Genomic DNA, 14,741 nt, shown 5'->3' with positions numbered 1-14,741 from the left:
ATGCGGTATGCGCTCTTCAAAAAATATGGTTTTCTTTATTTACTTCAAATACCAGTACATACTTATACAAAGAATTTAACGTTGAAATGTATTTTTTTATCAAAATACATTGTTTTAAATTGAAATTAATTCTCAAATTCGGTCCACTTTTTCCAATACGGGTACAAACAAGGGTAGGTTTGGTTTACCAATAGCTGCACCGTTTCCGTGGGTACATCCTATTCATTCGAATGATCAGGCATCTGCCTCGGGCCATACGGAACCGTCACCAGCTCGCCAGTCGACAATCTGTGATGCAGCAAAAGCGATGTAAGTATCGGTGGAGGTTCCTGGTGATCCGGTGGCAGCTCTGGGTCAAATAAGACACAATCAGGGATACGCTCCATGATATCGTGGCTTCCCAGCTGATCGTACCAAACCGCGTACAGTGAACCGTACGAGCCCGCTCTACCGATTGGTTTAACTGTCATTGCAGCATCAACGGATGGTTGCTGGTCGGGCTGGTCCGTATGCTCGTGCAGCGGCGGCCAGCACGGATTAGCAATCGATGCAGCACAATTGAATGCTGTCATATTCGCTTCCTCATTTTCCTGTTGCAAAAATATCGGTGCGCTATCAGCAGTTGGACTTGCGGGAATCATACAGTCGTCCGATTCCGACGAGTCTTGTTCATTCGCTTCATCATCAGACCAGGTCTCTTGTTTATACGGTTCCACTACCGCTACGGGCCCACTAGCTCTCGGGACCAGCACAGCCGATTTCTTTCTGATTGGAGCCACTGGAGCACCACTGGCATCGGCTTCCGCCAGCTCGTCTGCCCGTGGTGTAATTACCTGCAACGTTTGAGAATCGTTATACGGTTGATGTTTTCGGAAGCGTGCAATTCTATCGAAAATAAAAACATGGAAAGTGGTTAAAAGTACCTGGGACGGTAAGTCGGCTTGCTGCTGCTGCTGCGGCTGTCCCGATGCCTCCTCATCACCGCTGACAGGTGAGCGTAGGAAGCTCAAATCGATCGGAACCGGCAAACCGTACAGCTGCTGTGCGGCGGGAAACCCACACAAGTCCGGGAACGTCATCGGACGCCAAGGGGTTGCGCTGGACTCGGGCACTCTTCTGGCTATCGGTGACGATGGTACACCGTTACCGGTATCACTCTCTTCAGCTGCTTGGCTCATCATTTTCTGGAGGGTATCGCAGGATTGCACGAGCAAACACACCACATAAAAAGATAAATAAAACAAACAAAACAATGATAGTGTTGAACAACTTATAACTCCATCCTAGGACCTTATGATATACATGATTCCCCGTAATTTATTTATTGATTCCCATATTTTTTGGGATTGTAAGAAGATTGTTACCGCTTTGTACATATGTTTGGATCGTTCCCACTGATTATAGGAATCTTCACATCGCAATGCAATACTATTAGTCTAACATTTCTGGGTTAACCCAATCAATCGTTGAAACTATTAAAAAATGAGAAGCAACTAAAATAAATCGGAATAAATACCAAAACCGATCCCGGAACACATGGATATGGATTTTAAGGTTCTTCGATTTTCTGATAAAAAAAATCACAAACTTTTATGACAGATTTTAAAGCATTATTAGCAATCAGCACACAGGACCAAATGGGTTAATTTCTGTTATTTTCTACCAAAAATTTAACATGTGTCGCAAATAATGCCAGGTATAGATATATTTCCTCAATGTGAAAAACAATCGCTAAAACCCTGTATAACAGCGACACGCGACGAAGAAGAAATCAAAATGGAGAACAAAACAACTTCCCCTTGTCTCACTTGGACAAACCACAAAACCACAGCGCTTTGTTTTGCCCGCAGTAAGGCTCGGACAAAACACTGAATGGATTCAATCCATATATTGTTCAGCCCAATGTAGCAGGCAAGAATATGGATGGAAAAATAAGAACACAACGACAGCAACGAATTCAGTCACGAAAAAAAAAAAATCTACGTGAGCACACACATACAAAACAAATTGAAACAGCCACTACGCAGAACAAGCAGGGAACATACGAATGGGTATGGCAAACATCAAATCTCTGAAATTCAGTTGAAATGTCTCGGCATCATCAACGACGACTCACTCGACTGCAAACAATATTAAATTACGATTAGTATAATTCCAAACGTATCCTAATTGGCGCGGTTATTGCTCGCCTGTGCAACAATTTTGCAATTTTGGCGCGTATTTTGACGCGTAAGGAGAACCGACGCAACAGAGTGGCTTTAGCAGATCGAAATCACTGATGTAAAAAAAATATGAATGCCCGCACTAATATTTGAAGTTGTGACGATGTGCATAAATGGGGTGTATGGCCAAAGAGGGGACTTCACTGTGTAGCAATCGCATGCTAACGGGATGGCCCGTGTGACAATGGGAGTTTAAGAAGATTCCTCCTCTTTGTAAAACACGCACACACACACACACACACACACACACACACACACACACACACACACACAAAAGCACAGAACACGCGATCAGAACATTTTCATAATCGCAGACAGACGTGCCAGGCCTTCCGCGTTCGTGACAATGACCAGGAAAAGAGAGGGAATAAATGATGATGGTTGTCCATGATCGTGATGCAAAAAAAAACCCTCCAAAACCCTCCCGTTGTGTTACGTTGTATTTTGAATCCCTTCACCACACAATACTATTTTCTAACCACAAAGCACTGGAACTGCACCGCTGGGGAACTTTTAACTGCACTTCTATACAAACACCTGCCGCTTCAAGCTCTTGCGCATTTATGACGGGTGTGCGCTTCCTTCAGTTTTCACTTCGATGGTGCGATTGAGCGTTCCAGTTTGAGGTTACGCACTAATACTGGAGCAACCGCACACGAGCCGCCGACTCCACGCGCGTTTGAGGGCCACACTGCGAAAGAGCCTCTCCACCGTGCGAGAAAGCGAGAGAGCGAGCGAACGAGCGAGCGTGTGTGCGAGCGAGAGGCAATTGGTTTCGCAGCATCCTTAAGAGAGCTTCTTGGAATTTCAGTTAGTGATAACTTCCGATCTAGCTGTGCGATACATTGCGTGCGTTTGCCACAAATGTGTGTGTGTGTTTGTGTGTGTGCGTGTGCATAAGATCGCTAAGGTAGTGGTAATCAAGCGTGCAGAAAAAAAAATTGTCAAAAAAACATCCGCTGCGGCTATCTAATTCCCCACAATGAAGACGTATGGGCGCTATTGAAGTTACCTATTGCGTTAAAATGGATTTTTTCTGGACTAGGACAAAGCGCGATAGTGTGTTTGTTGTACAGTGCGCGTTGATCTGTTTCTGTTTCTTTTTCGCTGGTGCTGCTCAGAAGAACGCGGGGTACAGTACTGCTAATAAACAATTAAAGAAAGCGCGAGAGACACAAAGAATCCGTTCAAGGACCGTCCAGCCACCGGCGGTACCCAGACGAGTTGTCGTGTGTGTGTGTGTGTGTGTGTGTGTGTGTGTGTGTGTGTGTGTGTGTGTGTGTGTGTGTGTGTGTGTGTGTGTGGTGTGTGTGTGTGTGTGAAAATGTTTTTTAGTCTGATGGAGAAACAGATCGAGGCGAGATGGTAGTACAGAGGGAAAGAGACAGTAATAGAGAGGCACAGAAAGAAGGAGAAAGAGAGAGAGATAAAGAGGGAGGGAGAGAGAGAGAGAAAGAAAGAGGGAACGAAGAGAGCATTAGCCTGGTTGATCGTGACAAGTTGGGGAGAAGGGAGATAGCATACTCCAGTTAGAATATTTCAATTTTACGGAATTATTGCACAGCACCCCATGGATGATGTTTGCATAAGAGCTCTTTCATACCGGACGAATGTTACAATTCGCGCGTTTGACGACCGTAGCTCAGTCCGGCTGTAGCTCAATATACCGAAATAAACACACACTTTCGACGCACACGCGAACTAGACAGTTCGAAAGATTTGTGACTTAACCAAAAATGTTAATATACGTTAAATATAATTGCTTGGTAGCGTAGCAAACATTAACACTAACCCAAATAATTTAAAAACACCTATTATTACAATGTTTTTGATTTGTGGTTTGAACGTGTTACCAACAAGGCTAGTATTACGTTCACACCTGCAGCGTGCAACAGCACCACGAACTGCCTGAATTTTCATTCAGAAATTGGGAAATGAGCCAAATTTGTCGAACGCGCGTATTGTCACATTCGTGTGGTGTATAAGAGCTCTAACGCTTTATGGCTGCTAGTGACAAATAATGTTACCCTACGTTAAATAACTCATGCTTCTATTAGACAAAAAGTTACACTTACTGTACTGCCGCTTACGTAAAAAGTTACGTGTAATAGTGCATTGCTAGTCTGGAGGCTAAATTTAGCGGCAAAACGCCTATATTATGAATGCCAAAAAACAGCAGTAGGCTAGTAGGTTTTAGTTTCTAGCGCAATAAAAACGCATTACAAATATCACTATCTAGCGAGCCAACCAGCCGTGTGTGCCGTGTTTTGACGCCCACGCTGTGTATTTCAAAACGCGTTGCACTTCTCGTAATGTTATTTCACATGTTCTATTTTGATGTACTTGCCTTCACTTGTGCTGCCACTTTACTGCCTACGGTTTGGGTTTGATACATCGGAACCGTAAGAGCACGCTTTCACCGCCTTCATGTGCACATTGTGTAACTGCAGCCCTGGGCGTACTCGTGCCCGTACTCGAAACACATGTAGATGCATGGAGATACATACCTGATGCTAAATCTAGCTTCTGAAGTGTTCAGTTGTTTTCAAAAAACGATAGACATTAAAGCAAGCATCATTCATTCAAACGATGTTCTAACAACAAAACAGATTTCCTGTATTACGCGAATAATGCGTTCCATAGACATTGTGGCGTATTTCAGATATCACGTTCAGCCAAAATATAGTTAATGAATAGTACCAGTACTAGACAAAAATAAATACGCACTTGTTATTCATGTATAAACATCGCTTTAACTATTCTTGCATTGGATATTTAAGTAAGCTTTCTTTTGGTAAATTATTTTCTTTCATAAGTTTTTATAAGTTCAAAATGAATACCTTATCATTACTTGGTGATGTTACATATATTTCTGGAAGTTTGAACTAATAGCAGCGTAAGTCATTTTTCAGATCGACAAAGAAAAGTGCGCACTTCGAGAATCGATAGCTCTAAATTAGTATTACTGTAACCAATAGTTTTTATGACCATCCCATGCTTCAATACCAGTTTGGCATGGAGGTGACATACTTTCAACAAGGTTTGAATGTGTGGAGGGTTTAAATTTATCCAGGCTTTCTCCAGCGCAACAAACAGTTTTTCACGGTTGGTCATGTCATCTGTTTTACCTTTTTGGCCCAAAATAGACCAATGGTTTAGCGGTTTCGGACACTCGTGAGGCAGGCCAAGGTCGCAAAACGGTTATAGCGCCGGATAAGTAAGTAAGTAAGTATTCTCCTCATAAGGCCATTGTAACCTCCAGAGTGAATGACAGAAGAATGTATCCTCCCCTAACTAAAATCTTTCTAGTGATGCTTCTTTATTATGTTTTAGCCCAACAAGGAGTTGCAGACAACGTCGGGCGGAGCCACACCAGACAAAGAGACCTTTCTCATAAAAGGAGGGTTCTACCCCTGCAATCATCACACTTACGGTTGGTCGATTGAGGAAAACATTAAATACAAATGATAGCACTACGCCCTATCGCACCTGCGCAAAAGGTCCCTGCGAACCTGCGAAAAAAACTTCTTCAAGTCGAAGAGATAAACGAATCACCTACATAGCAACGGCCATACAAAAAAAAAAACAACCTAGGCTACCCTTGTCCTAGCCTTTCCGTTGCTGGCAAACCAATCGAAAACACTAGTTTTCTTGTGGTTTTCTTGGGATACGTACAATTATATCGAACGCTCGACAATCCGTGGGTGTATGTTGACCATTGCACATCGTTCGACTACATGGTACGTATGCGTGTGCTGCGTCGCGTCTCTTTCCCTCATTTTGCTTTATCCTTTTCTGGCTCCTTATTTTCATATTCCTCTGATTTTGCTTTGATGATTGGCTCACAGATCTGCCTGTCGTATTTGCCGCAAAACCGGAAGTTGCACGACTCCCCCGGCACGTGACCCTCACGCATAAACGTGGTCATGCAAAAGGTACAGTACTGACTACCAGGTTCATAGCACAATTTCACATTCTGCTGTAGCTGCTTGTTTTCCTCCTTGTCCCCCTGTTCGTCTAGTTTCAGTTCTTGGTCCTCGAAAAACAGAAACTGCAACTCTTCCGACTCATCGGCCGCTCTACCGGGCACGAGCGCTGCAAGAACGGTTTATAATGAATTTAAACAAACCTTTCAGCCGGGTAATTACAACACCTCTGTACCTTGACTCGGCTTCAGCTCCATATTCAGTATTTGAAGGGCGTGAGCGCTCAAAACGACGTTAGATGATAGAAGCCCCAGCCGCGTAAAAACACTATTCCACTCTGCAAGAATATAGAATTAACGTTTTGGAAGCGAAACAGCAGAAAGCGACCGCCCCGAGTATAAAGAACGATTGCACTGCTGAACAAGCGCACAGCAAACCACTGCATGTTTACGTTGACAATTCCAGGGCTCTGCAACCCTTACGTGTGAGATTATGTGAGATAATGAGGAGAATAAAGTAAACAAAATATTTACATCAACAAATCTTATTTTTCCCAAATTATGATTTTTTGAATGTTGATACGTCGTGCCTTCATCTTTCACCTTCGTTCTGCAATAGTAACTTGCCAACCGATCGGTAAAAAACAATAAATTGAGAGTACGTTTACCTTGAAAACACCTCTTTAATTCACTGTAAATCTATTTCTTTTGTGTTAATGTATTTTTGTCAAGCAATACGCCCGAAGCCGTTCTTTCTGAATAAAAAAAATGTACTATGAAATAATGCTCTGTCGGAGTATGCCAGCAGTCTTCTGGCATATACTAACCTAGAAGGTCAGTGATTGACGCGGATGAAGCGGATTTCACTAGCTGCAGTTCGGGCTTCTCTTCTTTAGCAATTCGCCATCAAATCGCATGTTGGTGACTGTTTGCAGTACAGTCTCTAACAGCAACAGGTAAGCACAAGTGTTTCTTCCGTGCGAATATGCATGTTTGTACAATATTGATCCAGTCTTGTCATCCAGTACTCATCGTTTTATGTTTGTTCGTTGCATCTTTCAAGTCACATTTATCGGCACATCTTGACAACTGGTCAATAAAATGAATGTGTGTTTACAGCATAACAGTGAGTGTCTGTGAATATTTGCAGCCATGGAATTGTCGTTGATGGTTCAACGCGTCTCATACAACAGGATCAGCAAAGCATGAGAATCACATTCGTCGCTTTAATGTCCCTAGCTCTTACTGTAACTCTTACGTGTATCCCTGTGACATTGCTGCAGTCGCGTCTTTTTAAACGACAACGGCTCGGACGCACCATCAGAGACTAAACACCTGTAATTCTAAAACAGACACCACAATAAAACATTATTTGTACCGGTACGATCACGGATATAGAACACTCTCAGTTTTAAATAGAACTCAAGAATTTAAATAGAACTGGTTATGTATTTAAACTATCTCTGCCAATTGGGGACGACAACAACAGGTTTAAGAAATAATGTTTTCGCCAAATCTGATAAAACAATGTGGGAAGCTTCACACTTTGGTCACTGTACTGTAAAGACACTGTAAGTACAGCTCAATAGCAGTAGCTCAATTAATTAATTTGAATTAAATTTAAACTACATTTTTCAAAGCTGTGTTTGTTTCACACATTTACACACAGATGGTCGACTTTATGTTATCTCACCTGACCTTCGTATCATATGATCGTTGAAAAAATATGAGGGTGAGTTTTTAGCGAGTTGTTCTTTGTCTATACCATGTTAGTATTTAGAAATATGAGGGGAGAGTCTGTCTCCTCGTGATAAATCAGATTGATAAGAAGTTTCTTGTTTCGATGAGAACTCAAGCAACTCTGTTTTGTTTTGTGTCACTCCAACTAATATCACTAAGCAGTATACTATCCTTATCGCAGAAGAGTTCTGTCCAGTTCAGTTCAAACCGGAATCGTTTCCAGTGGAGGTACGGTACGGAAATTCGAATTCCAATTTCGCCTTGTCTGCAATTCCCCATTTACTCTTTCGCAGAGGGCTTTCTTGGCTGAACGTCAAAACCCAATGACAACAGAATTGTTTTTGAAGGTCGAAACCCGTGTGATGCTTCAGCGAGCTCATTTGCTCTCTATCCACTGTGTCGAAAGGACGGACAAAGCTCCTACGATAACTGCGATAACGTGCTGCACAAATATCCGACCATGGACTGTAAGTGTAAAGTATTTTACGTATTTCTGAGCACACCTAATATTTGCATTATTCTAATCAGCTTTTAGCAAAGGCCAGTTAAGCAACGAGGCTCTTCCGCCCTGGAAGTGCTCGAAACCCGGGGAGCTACAATTTTCCTTCTTTGAAGATCAGGAACTACGACCAAAAACCAACAATGAATACCTCAATTCAAATAATAAACGGCCTGCTAATACTTCAACTGACTCATCTTCTGCCGCAAAACAGCCCAAAGTAGTACCGTGAATGGTGGAAGCTGCTATCGAATTTAAGCCATTGCTTACAAAAAAGGCGAGAGATAGTTCTCAGCAACGATCGACGGCGATCGACAAGACAAACAGGATCAGATTTTGTTAACTCAAATAGCTTAAAATGTTTTAGCTTTAGCTTTAAAACTATATCAAAAGTAACAGCTTAATTATATCGTTCGTATCAAAGATTGTATCGTAGTAAACATACACGCAACATAAGAAACGAATAAAAATAAATTGCAGAAACAATAGAAAATATGTAATTGAAATCACAGCACAAATGGGAAGCTTTACGGAGAAAGATCGATAAGTTTCTTCTTCTTCTTCTTCTTCTTCTTCTTTTCTTCTTCTTCTTCTTCCTATTCTTCTTATTTTTATTCTTACTCTTCATCTTCTTCGTCTTCCTTGGCACAACAACCGTTGTTGGTTAAGGCCTGTCTGTACCACTGGTGGGCTTAGCTGATTGATAGGTTCAAAAAATAAATAAAATCGCCATACCGGTTGCGGAGCGTGACCTAGACGCTGAATGTTGTAGTTGTACTGAGAATGATGCAAATGTAAGGTGATGAAGGTGGATCACTTCACTAAAAACCTGCGATGACCTGAGTGATCACATTTGCAGCATAACTTTCCGCCCGATCTGGAAAAGAAGCCGTCATAATCGCTTTTCGGAATGAAGCACCTCTGCCTCCCGCTCTGGAGGAACCATAGAATGGTGCCAACTATCGCAACGATGCGCTGGAGAACCAACACCAAGCGCAATTTTTCAAAGCCACTGCATCTCAAGGCAGAAAGACCGTCAGAAAACGATGCACAGCAAGGTAAAGGTAATAAAACGTAGCATCAGACGCAACGTACCATAAATCTTAATATCAGAGACACTGTCTGGAGATATATTTTTTGCGTTTGTGGGCTGCACCGGAACGCTCCCCAAATAAGGGTAAATGCGGGCTTTTCCATCCCCCGGATGCCCCGGGGGAGAAATACCATTAAACTGAAGAATTGAAGAACTGCCATTAAGAACAAGTTTGCAGACGCGCTATCAATAAAGCTGAATAATCAATAAAGCTCAGTTCATATTCATACATGGTTTGTGTTGTTTTATACAGTTTTTATACTGTATTTTGCCGACGCAAGTGTAGATGGTTCAGTAAGCGCTCACAGACACCACCCAATTTCAGCAATCACAGTGGATTGTAGCAAACATTTTACACACCAACACGGCTGCCAATTGTTTTAAATTAATCCCGTAAGCCAAAATATCACCTGAAATTTCACCAGGGTGCCTGTAAGCGCCTACAAAATCAACTTTTTGCACGTTACGAGCAAGTAGGTACCGCATTGTTTTGTTTTGATGTTCTGACTGACAGGTCGATTTGACAGAATGAATTGCTGCATTTTCAGTAATTTGTTTTACTGATATCCAGTGAAACGACTTATTTGACACTTTTTTTACTGATTTTCAGTAAAATGCGTATTACTGAAATGAATTCAGTAAATTATTTTGCTGAAAGTCAGTAAAAACATGACATTCATGCTGAAAATCATTAAAATATATATCAGTAATATATTAAATATAAATAGGCTATTACGAAAGCTTTACAGAAGAGCATCCAAGTACAAAGCGTCACATGAGGTGTTTCCCAAATCGTTCGTCTACCAGGTTCATTAAACTGAAGCATCGAAGAAAACACTAGTGCTGATTTCGGGTAGTATCAAATTATTCGTAAATAATTGTTTTTTTTTTTCAATAAAATTCAGTGTCAAGCACTTTGCATGGGATAGAAGGTTCGGCCAGCGTAGAACTATTGAGTGTCGAAAGAACTCCTTACTGTCGAACGCTAGAAATATCCGTACTAAACACACAAACGGAACGATATTGATGTGCTTCTTGCGCGTATCTCTTTTTGGTGTACTTTCTCGCACTCTGCTGTGGTTCGGTTTTGGTTAGTTCATATGTATGTTGTTTTTTACTTTGCCGAACTTCCATCCCGCTGCCAAAAATCCTGCTGCCGTCGTCTCAAAAAAATATAGCTCGCGCACGCAGCGCACAATGCATATGGAATCGCTGCTGTTTTTGTAAAAATAGAAAAAACCAAATAATTTGTGCTGTGTTATGATGGTGATGGTGGTGATAGTTGGTTATCGCTCTGGTATGGACACCCTCGCTTCTTTACCTACCCCGTCATGCAACACGTCGTACGGGCATATACGCCTTAAAAGTCCATTATATTGAACGCACATCATGCACTCGAAGATAACGACGTCACGGCAGAAAATGCACAGCCCTAGCTGTCCGCGAAGGGCTGCTGTAGAGGAAAGCAGAAATTAACCAAAGCAAAAATAAAACGTACAATAGAGAAGAGTGAGCTGCTCTCCTATCGCTAATAAAAAATATTTACCTTCGCCTAGGGCCAAGCGCATACCGCACGGTCCAGCGTTGGGATTGCCCATTTTGTCTGCACAGTTGTTCTGTATCGGTGCTGATCGATTTTCGCCAAAATTTGTACTGTAATACTTCCAAACACACACGCACACATACACTAAGGAATAAGCTAGCAACGCGTACGGCTCACGTTTAACACGTCGTCAACATGGGGCGAAAAACACGATGTCTCTGCTCCACTACAACTCGTCCACTGGAGCGGCATCTTCTCAGAAGTTTGTACGTCTCGATACACTCTCTCGAACAAACACACACACACATACACATACACTCATCCTCTTTCTTTCTCTTTTTCTCTATCTCTCTCTCTCTTTCTCTCTCTCACACACACACAAACACTCTGTAGTACTCATTCTCTGCCACACGGTATATTCTCTCAATACTTCCAACCCACTACATCCCTTCCAACCGATGTCTCTAGGGTAGTAGTGGGGAAGCAGTAACAATGACGCCAGGTGATTGGGAAGAGAGGGTATTGTGGATGCAATTAATAGTTTCAGTATAGTAGTGAGACCTAAGGCCAAGGTGCAAGGGCGGATTAAGCCCTAAGCAAACTAAGCAAATTGACATTTGCCAACTTCACATAACGATACTAAAAGCTTCTTCTGCTTCATTGGCACAACAACCGTTGTTGGTAAAGGGCTAGCCCAGCTAGCAAAGCCGAAGGCCTTTGTATCGGAGCCATCGCGCTCATCAAGGCTCACTTAGTCGCGCGCATAAAGCAAAATGTGCGCGAAGGCGAAAAAACCCGAAAGTGCTTCGTGTGGCCCTCTCTCGTGTTTCTAGTTTTATTCTCTCTCGCATGTCATCACTCTCTTCCAGTTCGGATTGAAATGAGAATTCACTCTCTTGATTTGGTTGCGGCAGTCTAGCTGCTTCACACTCTTTATTCTCTTCTTTTTGCAATTCCCACAAGAGGATTCACACATGTGTTTCTCACATACTTACATACACATACACGGTGGTTGGAAGCCTGGCGCGACTGTTTCCAATTCTGTCTTTTCTTCTTCCCTCTTCACACCGCGTTGGCGCCCGTGGTGGTGCGCGTGTTCAGCCTGTTTGGTTCAGGAAAGATGTCATCAGATTTGGCGCGCCTCAACTGCGGTGTTGTATGAAGGCTGTTGATGAAAATACACAATTAATAGACACACTTTATTAAAAAGATTAACCTTGATTTAAAGATGTGATAAAATTACCTTTGAGCTTGGGGATCAATTGAACCTTGAACGCCTGTGCACACAGTGTCGCAATTTGAAGAGATTTGGAGAACAGCTAGCGGTAGCAGCACACATCTGAAACTTGTAAAGTGCAATGTTTTATTTAGAATAAATGTCACATAGCACTAGACACTTAGAAAAGGACACTTGCCGAAACAATTCGATGATAACAATTCGTCCTCCGATAAAGCAAAAAGAACACCGTGGATGGTGCAGTACGGGTAAGTGTTTTACGCAGGAAAAATAGTTCACGCAGCACACAAACACACACTCTCATGTCCACGGTTCAGAGCACACTGAAGTCGCTCTTTGGCTTGGATGGAAAAGAGCAAACACCCAGATGAGTGCGATGGAAGAAAATGACTTGTTTTCAACAGGGATGGGTAGAATCAAACACACGAAGTGTGCAGGAGAATTCTCTTCGTGTGGCAGGAGAGAATTGACTAACACCCTGATGAGCGAGAACGCAACAAACGTTGTAAAATGTAGAAATGGGATAGGAATAGTGAGCGAAGGCAGTTTTTGGACATGAGGGGGTTGAAACTGGGAGAAAAAAGCTTCGGTTGCTACTTGGGAGGCAGCCACTGCTAGTGGGCTTCACTGTCTGTGATTTGTTCATTACCCATAGCAGGATAGTCAGTCCTACGTATGGGGGCTAAGAGCTCCGGTAATAAACTCGGGAAGGGCTGGACAGGTGCATAGAAAATTGAATACGTTTAGACATAACAATTTCCAATGATACACCTTTCACTAAGAAGAAGAGGCAAGCAAATGAGCAAAAGCATCCATTGATTGCAAATTCAGCCATTGATTGTCCAGGCTGAAAGTGTGGGGCTGACTTTCACCCATCGGTTGCCTTGTCCTCGCTTCATTGTGATGCAATGAATGACAAAATTATTGCTTTCCCATTTTATCGACGCGAATTTCCTTGCGTAAATCGCAAGAGTGACATGAGGTGTTGAACTCACAGGAAATCAATCAGTTCCTTCCTTTATCTCTCCCTTTATCTATTTATGTCTTTCTCTCTCTTTCCCTCTCTCTCTCTCTCTCTCTCTCTCTCTCTCTCTCTCTCTCTCTCTCTCTCTCCTTCTCTCGCTCTCTCTCTCTCTCTCTCTCCCTCTCTCTCTATATATTCCTCTCTATATTACCCTTTCTTTATCTCTCTTTCTCAAGCTATTCTATATAAAGTTTCACGCACACAAGCTGTCACCGCCGCTGGCACTCCCAATTAGACCCTTGTGTCGAACCGGACCTGTGCTCGTGAGCGCTAATTCATTCCACATTCAACCATCGGGTCCTACGGTGCGTGTCACTGATTAGTTTTGTTTGACTGTGTTTTTGTTCCTGTGTTGTGGCAACGCGGTTTCATTCATCCCACACTCGACCGAACGCAGCACGATGAAGAAAGCACACTGGACAAGTGAGAATTTAATGTCCGCATTGTGGTGCGGTGTGTGATATTTTTGTGTTGCATTTTGCTAACTGGCCCCCATCCCGTGTTTCTCTTTTGCAGTTTTTGTGTCGCCCAAAAGCCGCTGTGATATTTGCGAGCGACCTTTGCGATCTGTGTGTGCCAAGTGCAAGTACTGTGGTCGCGTTGGACCGTGCCCGACCGTAGTGCGAATGAGAAATGTAAGTGCACCGTACCCGTCCAGATGTGTCGGTGTAACGTTACTAGCTGTGATGTGTCCAGATGTGTCAAAAACTAACTGCCCTACTACTACCCTCCCATACAGGTTTTGGTTCACTCGCACTGCTGGGAGCGGATGTTGGGATGCTAGTAAATCTCTACCTTAGCAGCAGCAACAGCTTCATTTGGGCCAAACATCCATCCCTTGAAACTAGCTTCAATGTCATAAAATTGACCTCTGTATGTACACGCTGCTGCAAGCGTCATTGATACTAAAAATAAAACCAGAAAAATAAATTGTACACCCATGCTTTCGCATGGCCACTACAACGACTGGCTTTTGATTTTGTTCTACATCGCTTTCTATCAAGTTTACAGCATCTATGCTTCCTTCGTATTAGATAAGCAAAACCAGCGTCCATGTTCGGGAACTTGGCTGAAGTGATTTCAATAATTTGTCTAACCTTAGGTGTCATGTATCCGAAACCTCCAGCTGTCAATGGTTTCGGAATGCAAATCGCTGATTTTTTTAAAAAAGACACAATTACAGGAGTGAGTAATGGTACTCTGATAGATATATAACTATTTGTTTTTGAGCAATCCGCTCCTGTTATCTCTGGTATTCGCAGTCTGATTAATAAGGGAATGCTTTTTATTCTGCACCTAGATGCTCGGGGATAAGTAATTAGTTACGGCTGGCATAAAAAAAAATTGATTGCCGACTTGCCGTGAATTTTCCTTCACACCCTCTAATCATGCAGCATCAATGGTCGGTAGGCGGACTGAGCGGGTGGCCGCCGATGTAGGGGCCCCGTAGATAGCAGT

General features: G+C 42.7%; 2 protein-coding genes across 8 annotated transcripts in view; both read right to left on the bottom strand.

Moving 5' to 3' along the window:
* The window catches only part of LOC121595556, a 39,839-nt gene continuing 25,098 nt past the window's right edge, over positions 1-14,741 (bottom strand). The window contains exons 1-4 of one of the 7 annotated variants that reach the window (XM_041919606.1): positions 11,026-11,251; positions 10,805-10,932; positions 924-1,184; positions 1-833 (exon numbers count right to left, since the gene is read on the bottom strand). In XM_041919606.1, coding sequence (XP_041775540.1) covers positions 219-833; positions 924-1,184; positions 10,805-10,932; positions 11,026-11,077 — 1,056 coding nt within the window. In that variant the 5' untranslated portion in view covers positions 11,078-11,251 and the 3' untranslated portion in view covers positions 1-218. Of the gene's footprint in view, positions 834-923; positions 1,185-1,364; positions 1,379-1,808; positions 1,828-2,045; positions 2,198-2,701; positions 2,897-10,804; positions 10,933-11,025; positions 11,252-14,741 lie in introns of those variants that run through there. The other 6 variants (XM_041919616.1, XM_041919633.1, XM_041919650.1 and 3 more) reach the window with 6 other exon arrangements.
* Positions 5,224-8,345, bottom strand: LOC121595598. The gene is made up of 2 exons (XM_041919684.1): positions 6,384-8,345; positions 5,224-6,317 (listed from the first exon to the last, which is right to left on the bottom strand). Exons 1-2 carry the CDS (start codon positions 6,403-6,405, stop codon positions 5,998-6,000), a joined length of 342 nt encoding a protein of 113 aa, XP_041775618.1. The 5' UTR covers positions 6,406-8,345; the 3' UTR covers positions 5,224-5,997.

This window comes from Anopheles merus, chromosome X, assembly GCF_017562075.2.
Source record: "Anopheles merus strain MAF chromosome X, AmerM5.1, whole genome shotgun sequence".
Lineage (NCBI taxonomy): Eukaryota > Metazoa > Arthropoda > Insecta > Diptera > Culicidae > Anopheles > Anopheles merus.
This window is presented reverse-complemented; position numbering and strand designations above follow the sequence as displayed.

Excerpts from the sequence above, each read along its gene's own strand:
- LOC121595598 (XM_041919684.1), bottom strand. The coding sequence starts at position 6,405 with ATGGAGCTGAAGCCGAGTCAAG. Across the intron at positions 6,318-6,383 it reads GGAGCTGAAGCCGAGTCAAG|CGCTCGTGCCCGGTAGAGCG; the intron begins GTACAGAGGTGT and ends CCGTTCTTGCAG.